At 50.7% G+C, this 18,391-nt stretch overlaps 1 protein-coding gene across 3 annotated transcripts in view; it reads left to right on the top strand.

The window, feature by feature from the left end:
- Window positions 1-18,391, top strand: part of HLCS (holocarboxylase synthetase) — a 151,577-nt gene that overhangs the window by 41,593 nt on the left and 91,593 nt on the right. For all 3 annotated transcript variants that reach the window (XM_084873606.1, XM_084873604.1, XM_084873605.1), the window contains exon 6: window positions 4,255-4,526. In XM_084873606.1, the coding sequence (XP_084729732.1) occupies window positions 4,255-4,526 (272 nt within the window). The remainder of the gene's footprint in view (window positions 1-4,254; window positions 4,527-18,391) is intronic.

Here is an 18,391-nt window from a genome sequence, read left to right as displayed (position 1 = left end):
TGAATTGTTGGTTTGTTTATAATTCTGTTCTGAGGACCTAAGAATATTCAGGATATAGGTCCTTTGTCAGACAGGTTAGTTTCTCTCAGTCTGTTGTTTGTCTTTTCCTTTTTCTTAACTTTCTCTCTGGAAGAGCAGCAGTTCTTAATGCTCTTAATTTTATGCAGTCCAGTTTATCATTTTTTCTTTTATGGTTCATGCTTCTTTTGTTCTGTCTCAGGAGAGCTTTACCCATCCCAAGGTCAGAAAGTTTTGCTCCTATAATTTTATTTTAGAAGTTTCAGAGTTTTACATTTGGGTTTATGATTCATTGATGCAATTTAACAAAAAAATATTCTTTAATTGATTTTTTTTTAAGAGCAGAATGGAGAGGGAGAGAGAGAAAAAAAATCAGCGTGAGAGTGATTAATGGGGGAAACCAGCAACCGTCCAGGAGCACGTACAGGAGGCAGCCAGCAGCTCTCGCTTTCACTAGCCAAGTGGAGTGAGGTGGTGACTCCGAACCTCTAGCCTTCTGTGCGTTTTACAGAACTCACGTATCCTCACACTTCTCCACAAGGGACTGGGAGAAAAGCAAAAACCTAGCACTGAGGTACTGAGAGCATTCGGCTCAGCCTCCGAGCGCAGTCCCTGTTTGCTGTTTCGTGGACATGGCCTCTACGGAGAAGAAAACAGAATGAATAAACGACAGGCACAGGTGACGGAATGAATGTTGGTGTCCTCACTCTCTCCCCACAAGGGACTGGGAGAAGAGCCAACAACCAGCAGCCTGTCAGAACCAGCAACCTTTTCGTACGCAGGACGACGCCCAACCAACTGAGGCACAGCAGCCGGGGCTCAGGCTAATTTTTGTATACATGCAGGATAAGATTTTTTTATTTGTGTGTTTTTTGCATATGGATGTACAATTGTTTCAGTACCATGCATTAAAAAGATGACCCTTTTTTTCAAGTGAATTGCCTTGGCACTTCTGTTGAAAATCAGTCAAACATATATTTGTGGCTCTGTTTCTGGACCCTGTTCTGTTTTAGTAATCTATGTCTTACTGTACTCTAGTATCACACTATCCTCATTACTGCAGCTTTGTAATAAGTCTTGAAAGATAACTCTTCCAATTTCCTCCTCCCCCCAAAAAAAATTGCCTTGGTCATTCTAGGTCTTTTCTATCTCTGCATATGTTTTAGAACCAGCTTATCAAGTTCTACAAAAAAAGCCTTCTAGGATTTTGATTGGAATTACATTGAACTTATAGATTAATTTGGAGAGAATTGACATCTTAGTAATATTGAGTCTTCTAATCCATGAACATGGTATATCTCCTCAGTTATTTTGAGCTCCTTTAATTTTCAACTCCGGAGTGTTTTGTAGTTTTCAGTGTACAGGTCTGGCACATATTTTGTTTAATCTGTCCCTAAATGTTTCAGGTCTATTAAAATGGCATTTCTAAGAGCATCAGACTCCAAATATTTGTGGCTAATATGTAGCCATACACCCAGTTTTTGAATATTGACCTTGTATTTTGGGACCTTGTTGAACTCCCATACTCGTTCTGGTACTTTTTTTTGTAGATTCCTTAGTATCTCCATCATTGTGTGCAGTGTGCTCCAGCAAGAAACAAAGGCACGTTCACTTTTCCTGTGAATGGCTAGCGATCGACTTCCTAGTGCTGTGGCCAGTTCAAAAGGGCCAGCAGTTATGTAACTAAAAAAATTTAGATTTTGTTTCTACCTAAATTGTATTTAATTAGCCTGAATTCTTTGAAAAAGGTAAAAACTAAATTCTTGAAGTTCAAGTGCTTTTTGTTTTTTTTTAAACATTAATTAGGAGGTTTTTATGAATCTCACTGGGGTGAAAATTGATAGCAGTTGTTTTTTTTGTTTTCAATAGAACTAATTGGCTTCAAAAATTTCAAAGAGCTAGGTGGATTTGGGACTGGGGTTGGGTAACACTACTTATGTCAACCTATTTGCCTTGATATATATGATCCAAACCTCTTTTGTCAACAGAATATCTACACTGCCTTAGTGGTCATTAGTAGACTTAAGCCAAGGAGCAGGAATCCTTTTTCCTACACAGGGCATCCGCTACTTGTACAGCTCTTAAGTCATTGTTGTAACTTGAGTGCATTTGAGAGGACATTCCAGGCAGATTTGCATCAAACAGGTAGTAATGCTGATGTTTCTTGCAACCAGAACTTTATTCTATTATCCAGGGATAACGGGTGTAGGAGAGCCTAAATACTTCCTTTGTGTGCTTGGTTTTGGCGGCTTAAAGTTGCATTCAACTATCGTGAATGTAAATATTTATGGGTAGTATACGGTTATATTTCTTAAGAGGCTTCAGGCCTCATTTTATATCTTTTAGATTCTGTTTGTCCTGAGTAATTTACTTGGCTCTGCCTAAGTCCTGAAAGATTATGTGGAAGAAGTATAAGAGAAAAGTGTGTTGCTTTCATCAATTTTATTTTTTGCATTTGTGCATCAAAGTATTGCTTTTAAAAACATAATTGGTAATATTACTTTCGTAATTAGTAGATATAGTAAAATACATATATTTACATATGTGTGTGTGTGTGTGTGTGTGTGTGTGTGTGTGTAAGTGACCATTATGACTGAGTGACCAGAAGACTGGCTGACCAGTAGCTATGACATGCACTGACCACCAGGGGGCAGACACTTAACACAGGAGCTGCCCTCTGGTGGTCAGTGCGCTCCCACAGCCAACTTCCCATGGCCAGCTGACCTCCCGTGGCCCCTACCCACCCCCCCTTGGCTGGCTGGCCCCGATTGGCCCCATTTGGCCCCATCACCAGTCAGCCCGAATTCATGCACTGGGCCTCTAGTGATAATATAATTCTTTGAGGATCTGCTACCAACTAGTGTGCAAATAAGAGGAGATATTCTACTTGGCCACTCAGGTGGACCACATGCCAAAGGGAAGCACATTGGAATTGTTGGACTGAATTTTCTTAGCGCTTGTCATGCCTCACACTCTGCGGTAGTTGTGTGCACACCCACCGGCCTTTCGTCCTCTGTCCTCTGTGGCACTGCTTGTGAGACACAGATATTTCTTAGATGAACGATGGATAACTCACTCCAGAAAGGACTCCCTGCTCTATTTGGTCCCGGAAGTCCTGTCGCCTGTCTGCCGTTCCCTCTGGCTTCACTCCGGTTTTCACTGACTCTGAGCGGGCCTCCCATTGCCTACACCGGCTGCGCCGAGTCGCCGTCTCACTCTGCTCGGCTAGTGAAAGCGCAACTCCGTGCAGACACCCCTGTAATCTGGCTGGTTCACCCGCCTCCCCACGGTGTGTCGTTAGCCTGTGTGGTCCCCTTGTGACAACCTCGGCCCTGGGACTGTGAGGAAGGGACTTCAGACCTGTCCGCTCTGTCCCTTCAGAGGGCGGCCCAACAGCGAAGGAGCGGAATGGCTCATCGCTAGCGGCCAGGTCTGAGGTCGGGTGTCTCAGTCCGTCCAGGCTGGGAAACAGAATGGCATCGGCCGGGCGGCTTGTCAAGGACAGAGTTATTTCTCCTGCCTCTGCAGCCGGGAAGCCGGGACCAGGATGCCGGCGTGGCTGGTTATGGTGAGCCCGCCTTGTCGCCGTGTCCTCACTGGTGAGAGGGTGAGGGATCTCCCTGGGTGGTGGCTCTGATAAAGGCACTGACCCCGTTGAGGAGGGCTCACTCACATGACTAACCACCTCCCAACAGTTCCACCTCCAAGGGCTGTCACCTTGGGGACTAGGATTTCAACATCAGCATTTGGGGGGACACCAACACTCATTCCGTTACCTGTGCCTGACACTTGTTCATTCTGTCGTCTTCCTCCACAGAGCGCATGTCCAGCCAACAGGGACTGTGCTCGGAGGCTGAGCCGAATGCTCCCGGTACCTCAGTGCCTGGGTGTTGGCTTTCTCCCCGATAGGAGAACCCGTGTCCTTGTGGGGGAACTTGTGAGGATGCGCGTTTTCTGTAGAATGCACAGAAGGCCTGAGAGCTGGGGGGGATTTTGGAGACTTTAGGGTAGAAAGTGGGAGAAAGAGCTCCTTTTCTTGCCTCCTGGTTTCTGAGCAGGTTATTTTTGTGGTCTAAGACACTAGCGTCCTTACTGCCTGTGTATAATAGTCCCAACGCTCAGAACACACGAATGTAGCGTTCAACAGTCCCGACTTAGGAAGTGCTTGTGTGACTTGTGCCCTCACCCAGTGCAATGGCGCGTCACCACCCCTCCATTTCCTCCTTTGCAACGCAGGAGATCCGGGGCCCTCTCACGCAGTGGCTGGAGAAGTGCGTGGCCGCTGGAGGAGAGATAAAGTCCAGCAAGCTCTCCCTCAGGCTTGTCCCGTCCCACACGCCCGACATGGAAGTCACCCCAACCGCCCTCCCCGTGGTGACCGACCCGGCGGCCTTCTCCTGCGCGCACTTTGACCTGGAGACCTACCGGCGAAACCTGCAGACAAAGCAGCTGGGGAAGGTGATTCTGTTTGCCGAAGTGACCTCCTCCACCATGAACCTCCTGGACGGGTAAGTTGAGTCCTACTGTGCACGTGAGTCCTACTGTGCGGAGGTTCGTTCCCTCCAGCCAGTGCTGGGAGAAGGGATAGGTGTGTCAAACAAGAACGCTCCATCATCCGTCAGGAAGGGAGGGTGGGCCTGTCCCAGGAGACTCCGGGTGCAGGGAGAGAAATGAGGTGCAGCTCTTTGATCACAGGCCTGTGTTCTAAAGAATGGGTGGTTTCGGTGCCTGTGACTCTTTTTTCAATCAGACCTTTCCAGAACGTTCTTGGGGAAAAGCACGCCATGAAAAGACACGTTTAACAGGTGGCATTGCTGTTCAAGCTATCGGTTCGTTTTCGCGTTGCGAGCACCGGCGTCAGACGGTTAGTTTACGTTCTCGGCGGGGGCGTCAGGAGAGCGGTTTGCACGCACGCACGCCTTGCTCGGCCGAAACTGATCGGAGCTTTGTACTTCGCTGCGCTCCTGCCCAGGACATTTTTGGAGCCCTCCGTCATCCCATATGGATGCTCGGAATTTACCAAAAACGTTCCTTTCTGTGCCTTCTGTTTCCCGGACGCTGATTAAAGGTTAAAAAATGGAAACCAGATGAAAGGACTTGTTTACACTCCCTAATTAGTCCGGATTAATTAATGCTCTTATTCTGAGATCGTTTCCAAGTAGGGTTACAGAGGGGGTGAAGAAGAGAAGCATCTTCCTTCAACATGGGACTGAAATGTAAGGAATGTAGGATCCCCCCCAAACCCAGATTTCCCCGGTTTCAGACACTCCCCCCTGTTTGACCGCATGGTTAGCTGCATAATTCAGTGCATGGAACATATGGGAGTATTTGGCCTCTCTTCTTAATAATAACTTCTGGAATGTGATAGCATGTTGATATCAAACGGGAACGTTAGGGTTTCTTGACCCTCACTCTCAGAGCCACGGAAATGGCAGCCTTACTGAGTACAGAGGATTGGGACAAGCATTCGCAAGGCAGCGCTTTCACCATTTTCCCTCTCGCGGCACACATAAGCTGATTACCAAAATCTGCAGCACACGGGGTGTGGTGTGTGCCGATCTGACACAGAACGGTGGGTGTGATTTTTATTCATTCACATTGGACGCCTATTGCTGTATTGGCTGTTGTCATTTTCTATTTGACAGTCTGAGGCAGTGGTCGGCAAACTCATTAGTCCACAGAGCCAAATATCAACATTACAACCATTGAAATTTCTTTTGAGAGCCACATTTTTTAAACTTAAACTTCTCCTAACACCACTTCTTCACAATAGACTTGCATAGGCCGTAGTATTTTGTGGAAGAGCCACACTTAAGGGGCCAAAGAGCTGCATGTGGCTCGAGAGCCGCAGTTTGCCGACCATGAATATAAGTAAGGTGACCAGACGTCCGGCTTTCGGCGGGACAGTCCTGATTTTTAACAATTTGTCCCATGTCCCGCGGTGTTTTAAAAAAGTCCCAATTAATATAAGGGAAAAGGGGTCCATGTTTAAAAGTTCCCGCAGCACGGCCATTGACCATCGCTGGTGTAGGGAAGTGACGGAGTGGGGCACCGTAGGAAAGGGAATATGTAACCGCAGTTCTTGTTTACTGAGCTGTTTGTGCTGGCAGAGGTACTTACCCCCCGGAGTTCCCATCTCTCCTGCCTTCACTCCCCTCCCACCATCTCCCCTCCCCCCCCCCAAGTAGAGAAGACGCGTGTTCTTGCCGATGGAACGGTCCTACTTGCTGTACAAACCTGTGATAACCTCTTGTTACTCAAACGAACAGTCCGTTACATTGAGAGGGTGACCCATTATAATTACATCTTCTAAAAAAGTCAGGACCTGGCCTTGAACACAGGATTTGGGGAAGTAGAATGTGGATGGAGGAACACTGGGACTTCCAGACCTTTTCTGGTGTTCCCGGGAACGTACGTGAAGGTGACTCCGTGTTGGACGTGTGGAAACATCGGGATAACTGTGTGTGCGTGTGTAGCGGGCAGTGCGGTATCATGATGCCTGTGGGCCCGCCAGGGTGTGCAGACCGAGGCTCCATGCGATCGATCGGGCACTCGGGTTTCCTCCGCCCGGAGCCTGTGTTTAGGATGGAAAACAAAACACACGGCTTCAGGGCCCTGAATGTGGGTAAGCTCTTTTTTGATATTGGTCTTTTAATAAAAAAATAAGAATTCTGTCTACACAGCATGGTTCTGTGAACACGTACAGCTGAGCTCCGTGATAGTGGAGCTGGAAACTTCCGTAGGATTAAGACTTTCTGTTTTTATGAAAGACAATTTTTTTCACTCTCCCAGGGGCATTTACAGATCTTTTCTGTTCTCCTCCGGCCTGCTCTCTGTGGGCGCAGAGGGAAGGGGCTTTGAGGGAGCAGATCCTGAGAGGTGGCTGCTGCTCAGGGAGACTCACCCTCTGCGGGGACTCTGTGCCCCAGGCCGAGCCGGAGCCGGGAGAAGTCCCCGGGCCGCAGCTTTGTGAAGGGAAGGAACGTGAAGAGGTCCCCTTAGCGCCAGAATGGTCCGCAAAGGAACCACGAGATCGACCAGCGAAACATGACTTACTACTTTGTTTTTTTGTTGTTGAAAGTTTGCCATAGATACTCCTTTTTCCTCATTAACCCTTCCAGCCCACTCCCCCCCGCCCCCATTGTCCGTGTCCATGGGTCACGCAGATATGTATACAAGTTCACTGGTCGGGCTCTTCACACACACACACACACACACACACACACACACACGCCCCCCCCGCCTGCCCTCTGAGGTTCACGTCTTGGCTTATTACTTTCTAAGCATAAGGCCAAAACCGCTTCTATGCCAAGTGTTGTATTTGATCCTACATAAGCCACGCGTAGGGAATCACAGTGCATTGTGGGAATAACAACTAATAATAGCCAGCATGCAGCGAGAGCTTTTATCTCCCAGACACGGCTTTGATGTGCTCGCGGGTGCCCGCTGATTTCCTGCATCAGCGTTCCGTGCCGGGTCATGGCTGGAGCCGAGTCAGGCGCTGTCATCGGCGTGTGTGGGATGGTCCTGCCTCTGCGTGTTTCTGATGATGGCGTGGCATCACGTCCGTGGGTCAGCTCGCCGGGCAGGAGGGCTCTCCAGGCCCCGCACCGGGTTTGCTCCACGCATGTTTCTCTCTGCGTCCGCGGTTTCTGCGGCAGCGGAGTGGCTCTTTCCTATGGACTGCACTGGAAGCGAAATTTAGATTAGAGAGAGATCTTTTTCAAAACACTGAGTGGCCAGACGATGATGATCTCTGAATGCATAATAATCTGGCCACTCAGTGTGTATCCTATATAATAAAAAGCTAATATGCAAATTGTTCCCTCCACCAGGTGTTTGACCAGCAGGCAGGCCGGCAAACCACCCATGTCCCCTCCCCGTGACCGGACCCCATCCATGTACGAATTCATGCACCAGCCCTCTAATAAATATAGATACATATATATACACACACACACACTGAATAGTCAGATTATTATGTGTTCAGAGATCATAATAATCTGGCCACTCGGTATATATATATATATATTTTTTATTGATTTCAGAGGGGAAGGGAGAGGGAGAGAGAGATAGAAACATCAATGATGAGAGGGAATCACTGATTGGCTGCCTCCTACACGCCCCACACTGGGATTGAGCCCACAACCTGGGCATGTGCCCTGACAGGGAATTGAGCTGCGACCTTCTGGTTCATCGGCCAAAGCTCAACCACAGAGCCACACCAGCCTGGCCGATAGAGATCTTTATTATAAGATCTCTAAAATCCCGTTTTCCTGTTTCTACCCCCACCGCTTTGGCCCTGTGCCGGCTAAGTATGGAGAACGCCCTTCCTAAGAAAGGAGGGAGCGTGTGTGCTGCGTGCTGCTGAGTTGGCGCCCCCTCCTGGCGACCCTGTGAGTGACCCCCTTCCCCATGCCCCCCAGCAGCCAGGTTCAGCTCCTGCACTCATGCCAGTGGCGTCGTCTCTGGAGTCAGTCCCTCTCATGCTTGGCTTCCCTCCTTTCCTGCTGCCTTAATTTCTCAGCATTATTATTTTCCCCAGAGAGCCCTGCCCCCTCACCATGTGCCTGAAGTGGGGCTTCTTTGTCGCTTTGTCATTTGGCTCCAGGGATGTCCACTTCCGTTGCCCTGGGACCCACTGCTCACCTTGCTGGTGGTGCAGGGCACCCCAGGGCTCTCCTCCCACCATTTCTGATGCCTCCGTTTTCCCCATCGGCCTTCTCCGCATCTGCCCTAGACACGGTGTCCATGGTAACGCAGGGGCGTGGGGGAGCCCAGCCTTGGTCTCTAAGGACAGGTCTTTGCTCTGGAGTGCATCCTGGGGAGCAGCGGTTCTGCCGCCGGCCCAGACCCTCTTCCCCTCCTCCCTGCACCCACACCTGCACCCGCACCCGCACACGCACCCGCACCCACACGTGCACCGGGAAGGCGGTCCTCACACCTGCCCTGGTGCCCGCTGCTCAGCCCAGGCTCCGGGGCCCTGCAGGCCTCAGGCTGGTCCGTCAGCGGACAGGGGCGCTCTCGGCCTCTGGCACCCGCAGGACTTGCAGTCCTAGGTGGGGCCCCTATTTGAGAGGTGACACTGGTTTGGTTTTCTGCTTAGACAGTGTCACTCGAGGGTTTTTCCTACGTGACTGTGAGCCTGGGAGGGTTGGGAATGTCTTTGGACACATGGTTTGGAGCCGTCCTCCTTTCCTCCGGGACTGCAAACCCCGCTGAGCCGCTGACCGAGGGAGACCCTGGCGCTGGCATTGCTGTCCGGAGTGAGCGCAGGGGCGCCTGAGCCACAACTGCCCACCTCCCCCCCGCCCGCCTGCCCGTGAAGTGAGGGCCGAGCCAGTGTCCCCGCGGAGGGAGGCAGTGCTGGGGCGTCAGTAGCGCAGGGAAGAGGGGAGTCTTTTGCTGATAACGAAATCCAGGCACTCGGAGGGCCTGGGTCCCTTTCCCCAACGAAAACAAAAAGTCAAAACCGTGTGAGTGATGTTCCCGGGAGTCTGACCTAGACCTCTGGGTGCGACACTGGCTCTGGACGACGTTAGAGCCTTCTTCTCCTTCCCGCTGTTTCCCGGGGTGTCCCTGTGACGGGTTCCTCAGCTGGTTGGACGGGTCCGAGGGCACCAGGCGACACTCCCAGGCCGGCACCTGCCAGCCAGCCTTCCTGCTCCAGGGCCTCCGGTGTCAGAGGCTGCACAGGCCGCACAGGCCGCAGTGTTTCTGACTGGCCTCCAAGCAGGTGGGGAGACCTCGTATGGAATTCAGACGACTTCTCCCTCCAGAGGCACAGACAGGGAAAACAGACCCATACAATCGTGATAAAACACGGCCAGCGAGGTCAGCATTGGAGCCCCGACCATGAACCCGGAGGTCACCATTCGATGCCCGGTCAGGGCACAGGCCCCGGTTGCAGGCTCGATTCCCAGTGGGGGGCGTGCAGGAGGCAGCCGATCCCTGATTCTCTCTCATCATGGATGTTTCTCTCTCCCTCTCCCTTCCTCTCTGAAATCAGTAAACACATATTAAAGAAAAACATTTTGGGGGAAATTGCGTGGAGGAGAACAGCCACCCTCGTGTAAGGAAGATCGTATGTTGGTCTCAGAACGCGGGGCCAATCCCAGCCTTTCTCCCTCTGCATGGGTGTGGGCTCAGTCCCGGCCGGCGCTGTACCCCCTTCTTCTCTCCTCACTGCTCCCCTTGCTCGTGAGTCCGCACCCTCCTCCCGAAGTGGAGGCCGCGGGGACAGAGATCGGGCTGGAACTAATTTAATGGCTGAGTGACCTCACAGTGGAGAAACAGCCGGGTCCTAATAGGGATCTTTGTCTGCATTTTCACCCTGGCTGGTAGCATGCCAGTCAAGAGTCAAGCTGGAGACACAGGTGGGAGCGATTAGACCTGTCATAAAGTTTGAAAAATTGATTCTGGAGGCCGAGCGAGGAGATTGGACCTGACAGTGTTGTCCTAAAGATTCTAAGGGAAAATTCTGCAGCTTAATTTGAAATCCCTTGATTATTCATTAGCTTTCCAGATGGCTTTTGTTGATGTTTTACATATTAATGCCTGTATTGTGTTATGGGTGTTCCCGTAACGTGCAGGGCGGTAATGAGCAGAGAGTAAATACCGGCTACGTGTCCCCGATGAATGGGATGTTAGCGTAATTGTGAAATAAAGGGCCTTAAAGAAGTTGATTACTTTGGAATAATTAGCATGAGCTTTAAAAAAAAATTTTTTTTTATGGACTAATTTGGTGCTTTTAAAGTGAAAATTATCAGAGAGTTTTAAAGAAAGCTCCATTTTAATGTTTATTTCTAAATTACGGCGTAGGGCCTGACTCCAGCCTTGGACTCCGGTGGCCATGACCGAAGGGCTGTTCAGGCATGTTCCCCACCAGATGCCGTTACTGGGGTCCCCCTTCGATGCCTGATTGACCTTCTCACCCCAGCGCCTGGGGTTGGACTCGAAAGCGGCCTCTTGCTTTCCAGAGAGCCTCTGTGTTGTTTGTGCTCTAGGACGTCTATGCTTACATTTTCTCACTGATTTTTAGAAAATATACATATTGTTATTGATTTCAGAGAGGAAGGCAGAGGGAGAGGGAGAGAGAGAGAATCATGGATCGGCTGCCTCCTGCATGCTCCTTACTGGGGATGGAACCCACAACCCAGGCCTGTGCCCTGACTGGGAATCGAACCGTGACCTCCTGCTTCCCAGGTTGGTGCTTAAGCACTGAGCCATGCCAGCCGGGGCTTGTCCCTGGCTTTTAAAAGTAAAAGTCAACTTTCTGTGAGGTGTGCCATTTTGGGTGACAGTGTCTGTTTAGAAGGCATTCTCAGAGAACGGGCGTTCTGGGTCTCTCAGCGTCGGCCAACAGGAGAGTGGGGTGCAGGCTGTGTGGGCCAACGCCCCGTGAGTGAGGGGTGCCACCTGCGGGGGCACGGGGCCCTGGCAGGGACCGCTGTGCCCGAAGCATGGGCCTTCCTCCGGCCCGAGGCCAAACCCCAGCAGGTCTCGTGTCCTCAGAGGTGGGGCCTCATCTTCCGAGGGTGAACAGACTTTTCGGGAAAATAAACAAGAACCAGGAGACACTGGTGGGTGTCCGTGGGTGGGGGTATTTGCGGAGATCACTGCTCCTCTGTCACTTGGCGTGCCCCGGGACCTGATTCTGGGGTGAGGGAGCTGAGGTCCGAGGAGGCATGGCTGCCCCGGGGTGCACCTTCTGCTGCATGAGCAGCTTTGGGCACATCAGTCACCTGGCCGCCGCCTCCTCCTCGTCTGTGTGATGTCGCTGGTAGCAGTGGCTGCCTTTTCTTTTCTGTTCCCTTTGCAAGTGCCGTCCCTCAGCTCCTGTCCCCTCAGCTCAGCTCGCCCAGGGGGAATCCCGGCTGAGGCCGCCCCCCACCCCCAGCCTGCAGCCACCCGGGCTGGGCAGGGCGAGGCGCCCCCAGATGGCTCTCAGCTCGCGTTGCTAAGCTCTGCCTGTGATTGTCCCGCCGCCTGCACATTGCACCCTCCAGCAGCAGCCTGTGACAGCCAGGACACGGGTGGGGTAGGGTTTTTGTGAAGATTTTGACAGCTTTTTCTTGCCATACTGGAAGCAGGATGGCTCATCACTGGTTACTGTTTTGCCAAAAAAAGGCGTTATTTTGTACAGTTTTTCTTGAAAGATGAGAAAACCTACTAGTCAATGGCCTGAGTTTGTGTTTCACTTAAAATACGTGGAGCCGGTTCTCTCTGCGATCAGACTTTCTCTTTATAAATCTTGAATCTTCTGATCCGAAGTCAGACGCGTTATCCATTGCGCCACCGGCCGGTACTCTCTTTATAAATCTTAATGCCTTATCATGTTCCTGCTGCCGGCGGGCAGCGGAGGGGGCCAGCGTTCAGCGGTGTGGACCGTCCTGCCAGCCTGGGCCGCGCCTCGAGCACCACCCACACGCATTACCCCGTTTCCTTGGAGACCGCTGACCCTTCTGTGCCAGTCAGGGCGATGCATGGTCCGGTACTGCGTGCTTCTCTTGCGTTTCTTTTAACACCTCAGATATTTTTCCTGTGGGATTGCTTGATTGTCTACACCAGCGGTCGGTGAACTCATTAGTCAACAGAGCGGCAAACCGCAACTCACAAGCCACATGTGGCTCAAGAGCCGCGGTTTGCCGACCGCTGATATACACATAGTTGATATTCATATTGTCAGATGCCTCTGTTATTATGAAAGCAAGTAGAAAAGACCACAGAGGGAATAAAGCAAGAAAAGGTAGAAACGTTAGCCAATAGAGATGGACGGGGCACTCTCTTAAGGGTTTTACTCCCCCGGTTCCATTTACCTTAGAGCACATGTGTCAAACACAAGGCCCGTGGGCCAAATCCGGCCGGCAGTGCTTCCCCAGGTGGTGGCCGGTAAGAGCCACGGGCCCGGAGCCGCAGACACGCGGGTGGAGAGCGTGTCCGAGATCCTCACGCGCCAGGAAATGTTCGGTGCTGAAACGGGTTTCTCAGACTCGGCCGTGCAGCAGCATGGCTAGACCTTGAGGACATTGTGCTGAGTGAGAAAGGCCAGGCAGAGAACTACAAGCACTGTTTGATGTTACCCGTAGGTGGACTCTAAAGAAGCTCATACGAACAGAGTAGAGGGGTGGTGACCGGCGGGCGGGGCAGGGGAAGGACGGATATTGGTGAAGGGTACAACTTCCGAGCGGCACAGGCACGTTGTCCTGCTCAGACGGCCTCGGGGCACCGTGGGTGCTCCCAGACCCTCACAGGAAGGGGGCGCTGCGATGCAGAGTCGGATTGCTTGGTTTCTCATTGCAGAGAAGTCACGTTTGCACTATACCGCAGTGTACTGAGTGTGCAATAGCGTTATGTCTTATGGAACCGCTAGAGGCCCGGTGCATGAGATCCGTGCAAGAGCAGCCTTCCTTCCCTGGCTGCTGGCATCGGCTTCCCCTGGCACCCGAGACCCGGCTTCCCTCACAGCCCAGCTTTGTCCGGAAGGACATTCGGAAGGACATCCGGTCTAATTAGCATATTATGCTTTTATCATTACAGATGGGCACACTTTAACTTAAAAGCACTTTATTGCTAAAAACTGCTAACCATCATCTGAGCCCTTAGCAAGTCATGACCTTTTTGCCGGTGGAGGGTCTGGCCTCGATGTTAGTGAAAACGCGGTATCTGCAAAGCACAATAACGCAAGGTCTGCCCACAAATGACTCCTCGCGACCTAACACCCCGTACGGTGAAGAGAGACAACATCCGCACCTTAAATTCATACAGTGCTATATGTCCAATATATTTTAATTAAAAAACAAACAAATGCAGAAAAACCCCCTCCTGGTTTATGAATGAACGTTAGTTTCTAAGTGGCAATGTTGACTATTCTTAAAATTCTGTGATCACGATAATTCAAGTGTGATTGCTCACCTGTCTGTTTGTGGTGAGGAGATTGAGGCTGAGTTCTGGGTTAAAAAAAATAGGGGGGGGGGGTGGGTTTTGATAAAAACCTGTAACTGTGTTGGATGGCCGAGCAGATGTTTTTCCTTCGCCCCACTCAGCACCCCTCTCCCCCTTTTCCAGTTCTCTCCAGTCTTGGCTTTGTTGACACACTGAGAAAAGCTCCTGTTTTCCTTTCCAATAAAACGCTTACCTGCGTTGGAGGTGCGGGCTGATTTGCTTTCACCCGCCCCTTTGAGATCTTTCTCGTGCCTCCCGTCGGAGCCGCGGCCCGGCCGCTCTGCGAGGCGGTGAGCGGCGGTTCTTTCTGCTTGAGGGGATTCCGTCACGTTGAGATCCCACACGCCGCATTCTTCCTGCGTTGCACAAGGAGTCATTCATCATCCTCTCTCTCTGTCTGGCTCTCCCACCAGAGCATTCAAATGAGCCAGAAGGAAGAGGGTGAAGTCACCGCCTGGCAGCCGAGTATTTCCCGGGACGTGGGAAGGGCAGGAGGCGGAGCGGGGAGGCCTAGGCGAGGTCTGCACCCCCCTCTGGTCGGGCTCCTGCGGTGCCACAGCTGGAGCCGGACTCTGCGTGCTCAGGATTTCCCTAAAAGCGAACCGCACGGTGGGACCCCGGCAGCTCAGGCTGCACCTTCGTGTCTCCTCCAGGCCTACCCGCTGTGTGACGGTGTGTGAACCCCCCACCTCTCTGGGCCTGTTTCCTCGTCTATAAAACAGGAAGGTTGTACTAGATCCATGGCTGAAACACACACTTTTAAAAATATATATTATACATTTTATTGATTTTTTACAGAGAGGAAGGGAGAGGGTTAGAGTTAGAAACATCGATGAGAGAGAAACATTGATCAGCTGCCTCTTGCACACCCCCCACCGGGGATGTGCCCGCAACCAAGGTACATGCTCTTGACCGGAATCCAACCTGGGACTTTTCAGCCCGCAGGCCGACGCTCTGTCCACTGAGCCAAACCAGTTTTGGCAGAACATGCTTTTTAAAACTTAGTTTTAGGAGAGGAAGGGGGAGGGAGGGAGGGAGAGAAGGGGGAGTGGAGAGAGAGAGAGAGAGAGAGAGACATGGTTGTGAGAAACATCGATCAGCTGCCTCCTGCAGGTTCCCCGACTGGTGATGAACCTGCACCGCCCCCGCCCCCTCTGTCCCATACGTGCCCTGACGGGAACCGACCCCGCCACCGTTTGGGGCATGGGATGGCTCTCCGTCCACCTGAGCCACACTGGCCAGGGCTTCTTGGAGTTTTTATTTGTAATCTTTCACTATCCGTTCTACTCCTGAAAATAGCCCACGGCACCGTCTCTGTTATAAGCGTGACAAAATGAAAAGTAATTTTCTTCATCCTCACCAGTACAGTGGGCAGATAGGTCCTGAGCGTGTGTAACCGGGGCCTCTGACAGCTCTCCCCCAAGACGGGCCGCTCCCATCCCACAAAGGGCATCTGGCCATGGACCCAAAGAGAGAAAACGTAACTTTCTCCCAAATGATAGGGAAGATATGTGTTAGCTAGTTAAGATAGTTATTAGTTAATATTAGTTACTTAGTTAAAATAGATGTTTGGAGGTAATTATTATGGCCTCCTTTATCCCCATATCATTTTTTCTCTAAGCCAGAGGTTCTCAACTTTTCTAATGCTGTGACCCTTTAATACAGCTCCTCATGTTGTGGTGACCCCCAACCGTAACATTATTTTCGTTGCTGCTTCATAACTGTAATGTTGCTACCGTTATGAATCGTAATGTAAGTATCTGTGTATTCCCCCATTCAGTCTTTACTAAAACCCCATGAGACAGGTGCTATCATAGTTCCCATTGTAACTATGAGGGACTGTCATTTATCTAGTAACAGGGTTTCAAAATTCATGAAGCAAAAATGGACTAAATTCAAGAGAGAAATAGACAAGTCCAGAATCATAATGGGAGATTTCCATACCACTCTCTCGTTAGGTGATGGAACAACTAAGCAGATCCCTGGAGGATCTGAATGCCACTTACCGATCACTTTGAAAGAGCCGATGCTTGTAGAACACTGCGTCCAGTGGAATGCATACCGCTCTCAAGGCCACCGGAGTGGAGGACATGCTGGGCCATAAAACGAGTCTCCATAAACATAAAGGGATCGAGGGCACATAGAATACATTCTCTGTCCACAACGAAATTCAGTTACAAGCCAATAACAAAAATGTATCTAGGAAAATCACAAATACTTCAAATTTAAACAGCAGACATCTAAATAAATAATCCATGGATCAAGGAAGAAATAACAAGAAAATTATAAGCCATTTTGAAATTAAGGAATATATAAATAGAGATACTGTACCAGAAGACACCATATTGTTAAGATTCCAGTTTACTGTAAGCTGATTTATGAGTTCCGTGTAAGTTTAGTCAGAATCCCAGCAGGAGTTTTATCAACTGAATCTAAAAGTTTGAACAGAACTGGAGAAGTCCTATTCCCTGACGTTAAAACTTACTATCAAACCGGGATCATTAAGGCTCTGTGGCATTGGCATGAACCCAAAACAGATTGGTAGGATAGAATCCCCTTCATTGGCCATTTGCTTTTAGACACAAGAGTCAGCGTTCTCCAGGGAGAAAGAAAGGCTTCCAGGGAATGGTCCTGGGTAAGTAGGCATGTGCTCCGTGTAGGAAAACACGTGAAACTTACCCTCCCCCTCCCATCACCCACGGAAAGTGCCCAGACATGGGCCATAGACCTAAACACCGAAGCTAAGATTAGGATGCTTCTCAAGGAAAATAGAATGTCTTCATGACTTGGGAGTAGGTAAAAGCTTCAAGTGCACATGGTATATTCACCAAGGTAGAACATACTGGTTATAAAAGCAATAATTAGGGGCGGGGGGGGGGGGGGGAAAGCAATTGATAAAATTAACTTCATAAAAATGAAAATAACCCACTTACCGAAAGATACTGATTTTTAAAAATGAATAGCCACACACTGGGAGAGAATATTTGCAAACATGCATCTGGCAAACGCGGCTACCTATGATATATAAAAGAGTTGCGTGACTCAATAATAAAATGCCAAACAGCCCAATGAAACTATTTGAACGGCACTATCGTATAATGCCAGCAGCCAGATGATGCCTGAAAAGACTCCTACCATTGTCTGTCTTTCAGGAAAATGCAGATGAAAACCAGGATGAGATACTCCTGCACACCCACCAGATTAGCTAGACGGGGAAGGACGGACCCCAGCAAATACTGGGGAGGATGTGAAACCAGCCCCAACTCCCAAACATGACATTGTTGGTGGGGATGTCTAAGACGGCTCAGCCGCTCTGAAAGAACCGGTGTGGCAGTTTCTCATAAAAGTAAACACGCACCTCCCTTCCGACCCCCAGCCCTCCCCGGAGCTGTTTGCCCGGGATCAGTGAAAGTATGTGTGTGCACAAAGACCGGCCCGCCGTTCACGGCGGCTTTGTTCGCCGCAGTCAGAGCCTGGAAGCGGCCCAGGTGTCCGTCAGCAGGTGAATGAATACATTGCAGCGCGTTCATGCTCGGCGGGAAACGGGAGTGGGCTGCCGATACATGCACCAGCTTGCCAGGGGATCAAACCCTTCGCACAGGGCAGAAGAGCCCCCCACAAAAGGGCCATGCTGCGTGACTGCCTTTTGTGCCGTTCGGAGCAGGCGCCTCTCATCTGTGGCGGGAGGAAGTCAGAGGAGTGGTGGCCTCTCGCGGGGAGATTCCCTGGGAAGGACCACGAAGGACCTTCCGAGCGATGGTTGTTTGATAAGGGTTTGGCTAACACAGGTGAATACAAGTGTCAAAACCCAGCACATCGTAGGATATCATCACAGGCCAGTTTTACGTAAAAGCTGAAATGGTGAACTCGAGTTAAATGGCATTCCGGCTTTAGTGTTAGGGTTGGGGAGTCGGGTATCTGCCTTTTATTGACACCAGAGGCCCGACGCATGAAGATTCGTGCAAGAGTGGGCCTTCCCTCCCCTGCTGCTGGCACCAGCTTCCCTCCGGCGCTTGGGACCCAGGCTTTCACTCCGGCCAGAGCTGCCTTCCGCCTTAGCTCAGGCCCTGCTGCTCTCCTGTAGCTCCCCCTCAACCCCTTACCCCCCATAGCAGGCATTCCTCCCCCACTCCCCCACCCCCCGCTGCTCCACGCCTGCGCGTGTGCTGCCCAGAGGCCCGGAGCAGGGCAGAACGCAGACATTTGGCCTGGCCGCCACCATCTTTGTCATGCCAATTTGCATATTCCCTCCTTATTGGCTGTGGATGCCTCCAGCTTTGTTGCGGGGTGATGGTCAATTTGCATATCCTGTCTTTATTAGATAGGATGCCTAAAGCAATACATGGATGGCTAGATGGTTTGATAGATGTGTACTAAAGCAAGTACGATAGAATATTCATGTAGACTCCAGGCAATGGGGATGCGTGTT

The sequence above is a fragment of the Pipistrellus hanaki genome, assembly GCF_964339955.1.
Source record: "Pipistrellus hanaki genome assembly, chromosome: 2".
In the NCBI taxonomy this organism is placed as follows: domain Eukaryota; kingdom Metazoa; phylum Chordata; class Mammalia; order Chiroptera; family Vespertilionidae; genus Pipistrellus; species Pipistrellus hanaki.
The sequence above is the reverse complement of the archived record's forward strand: the minus strand, read 5'-3'. Positions and strand labels throughout refer to the sequence as shown.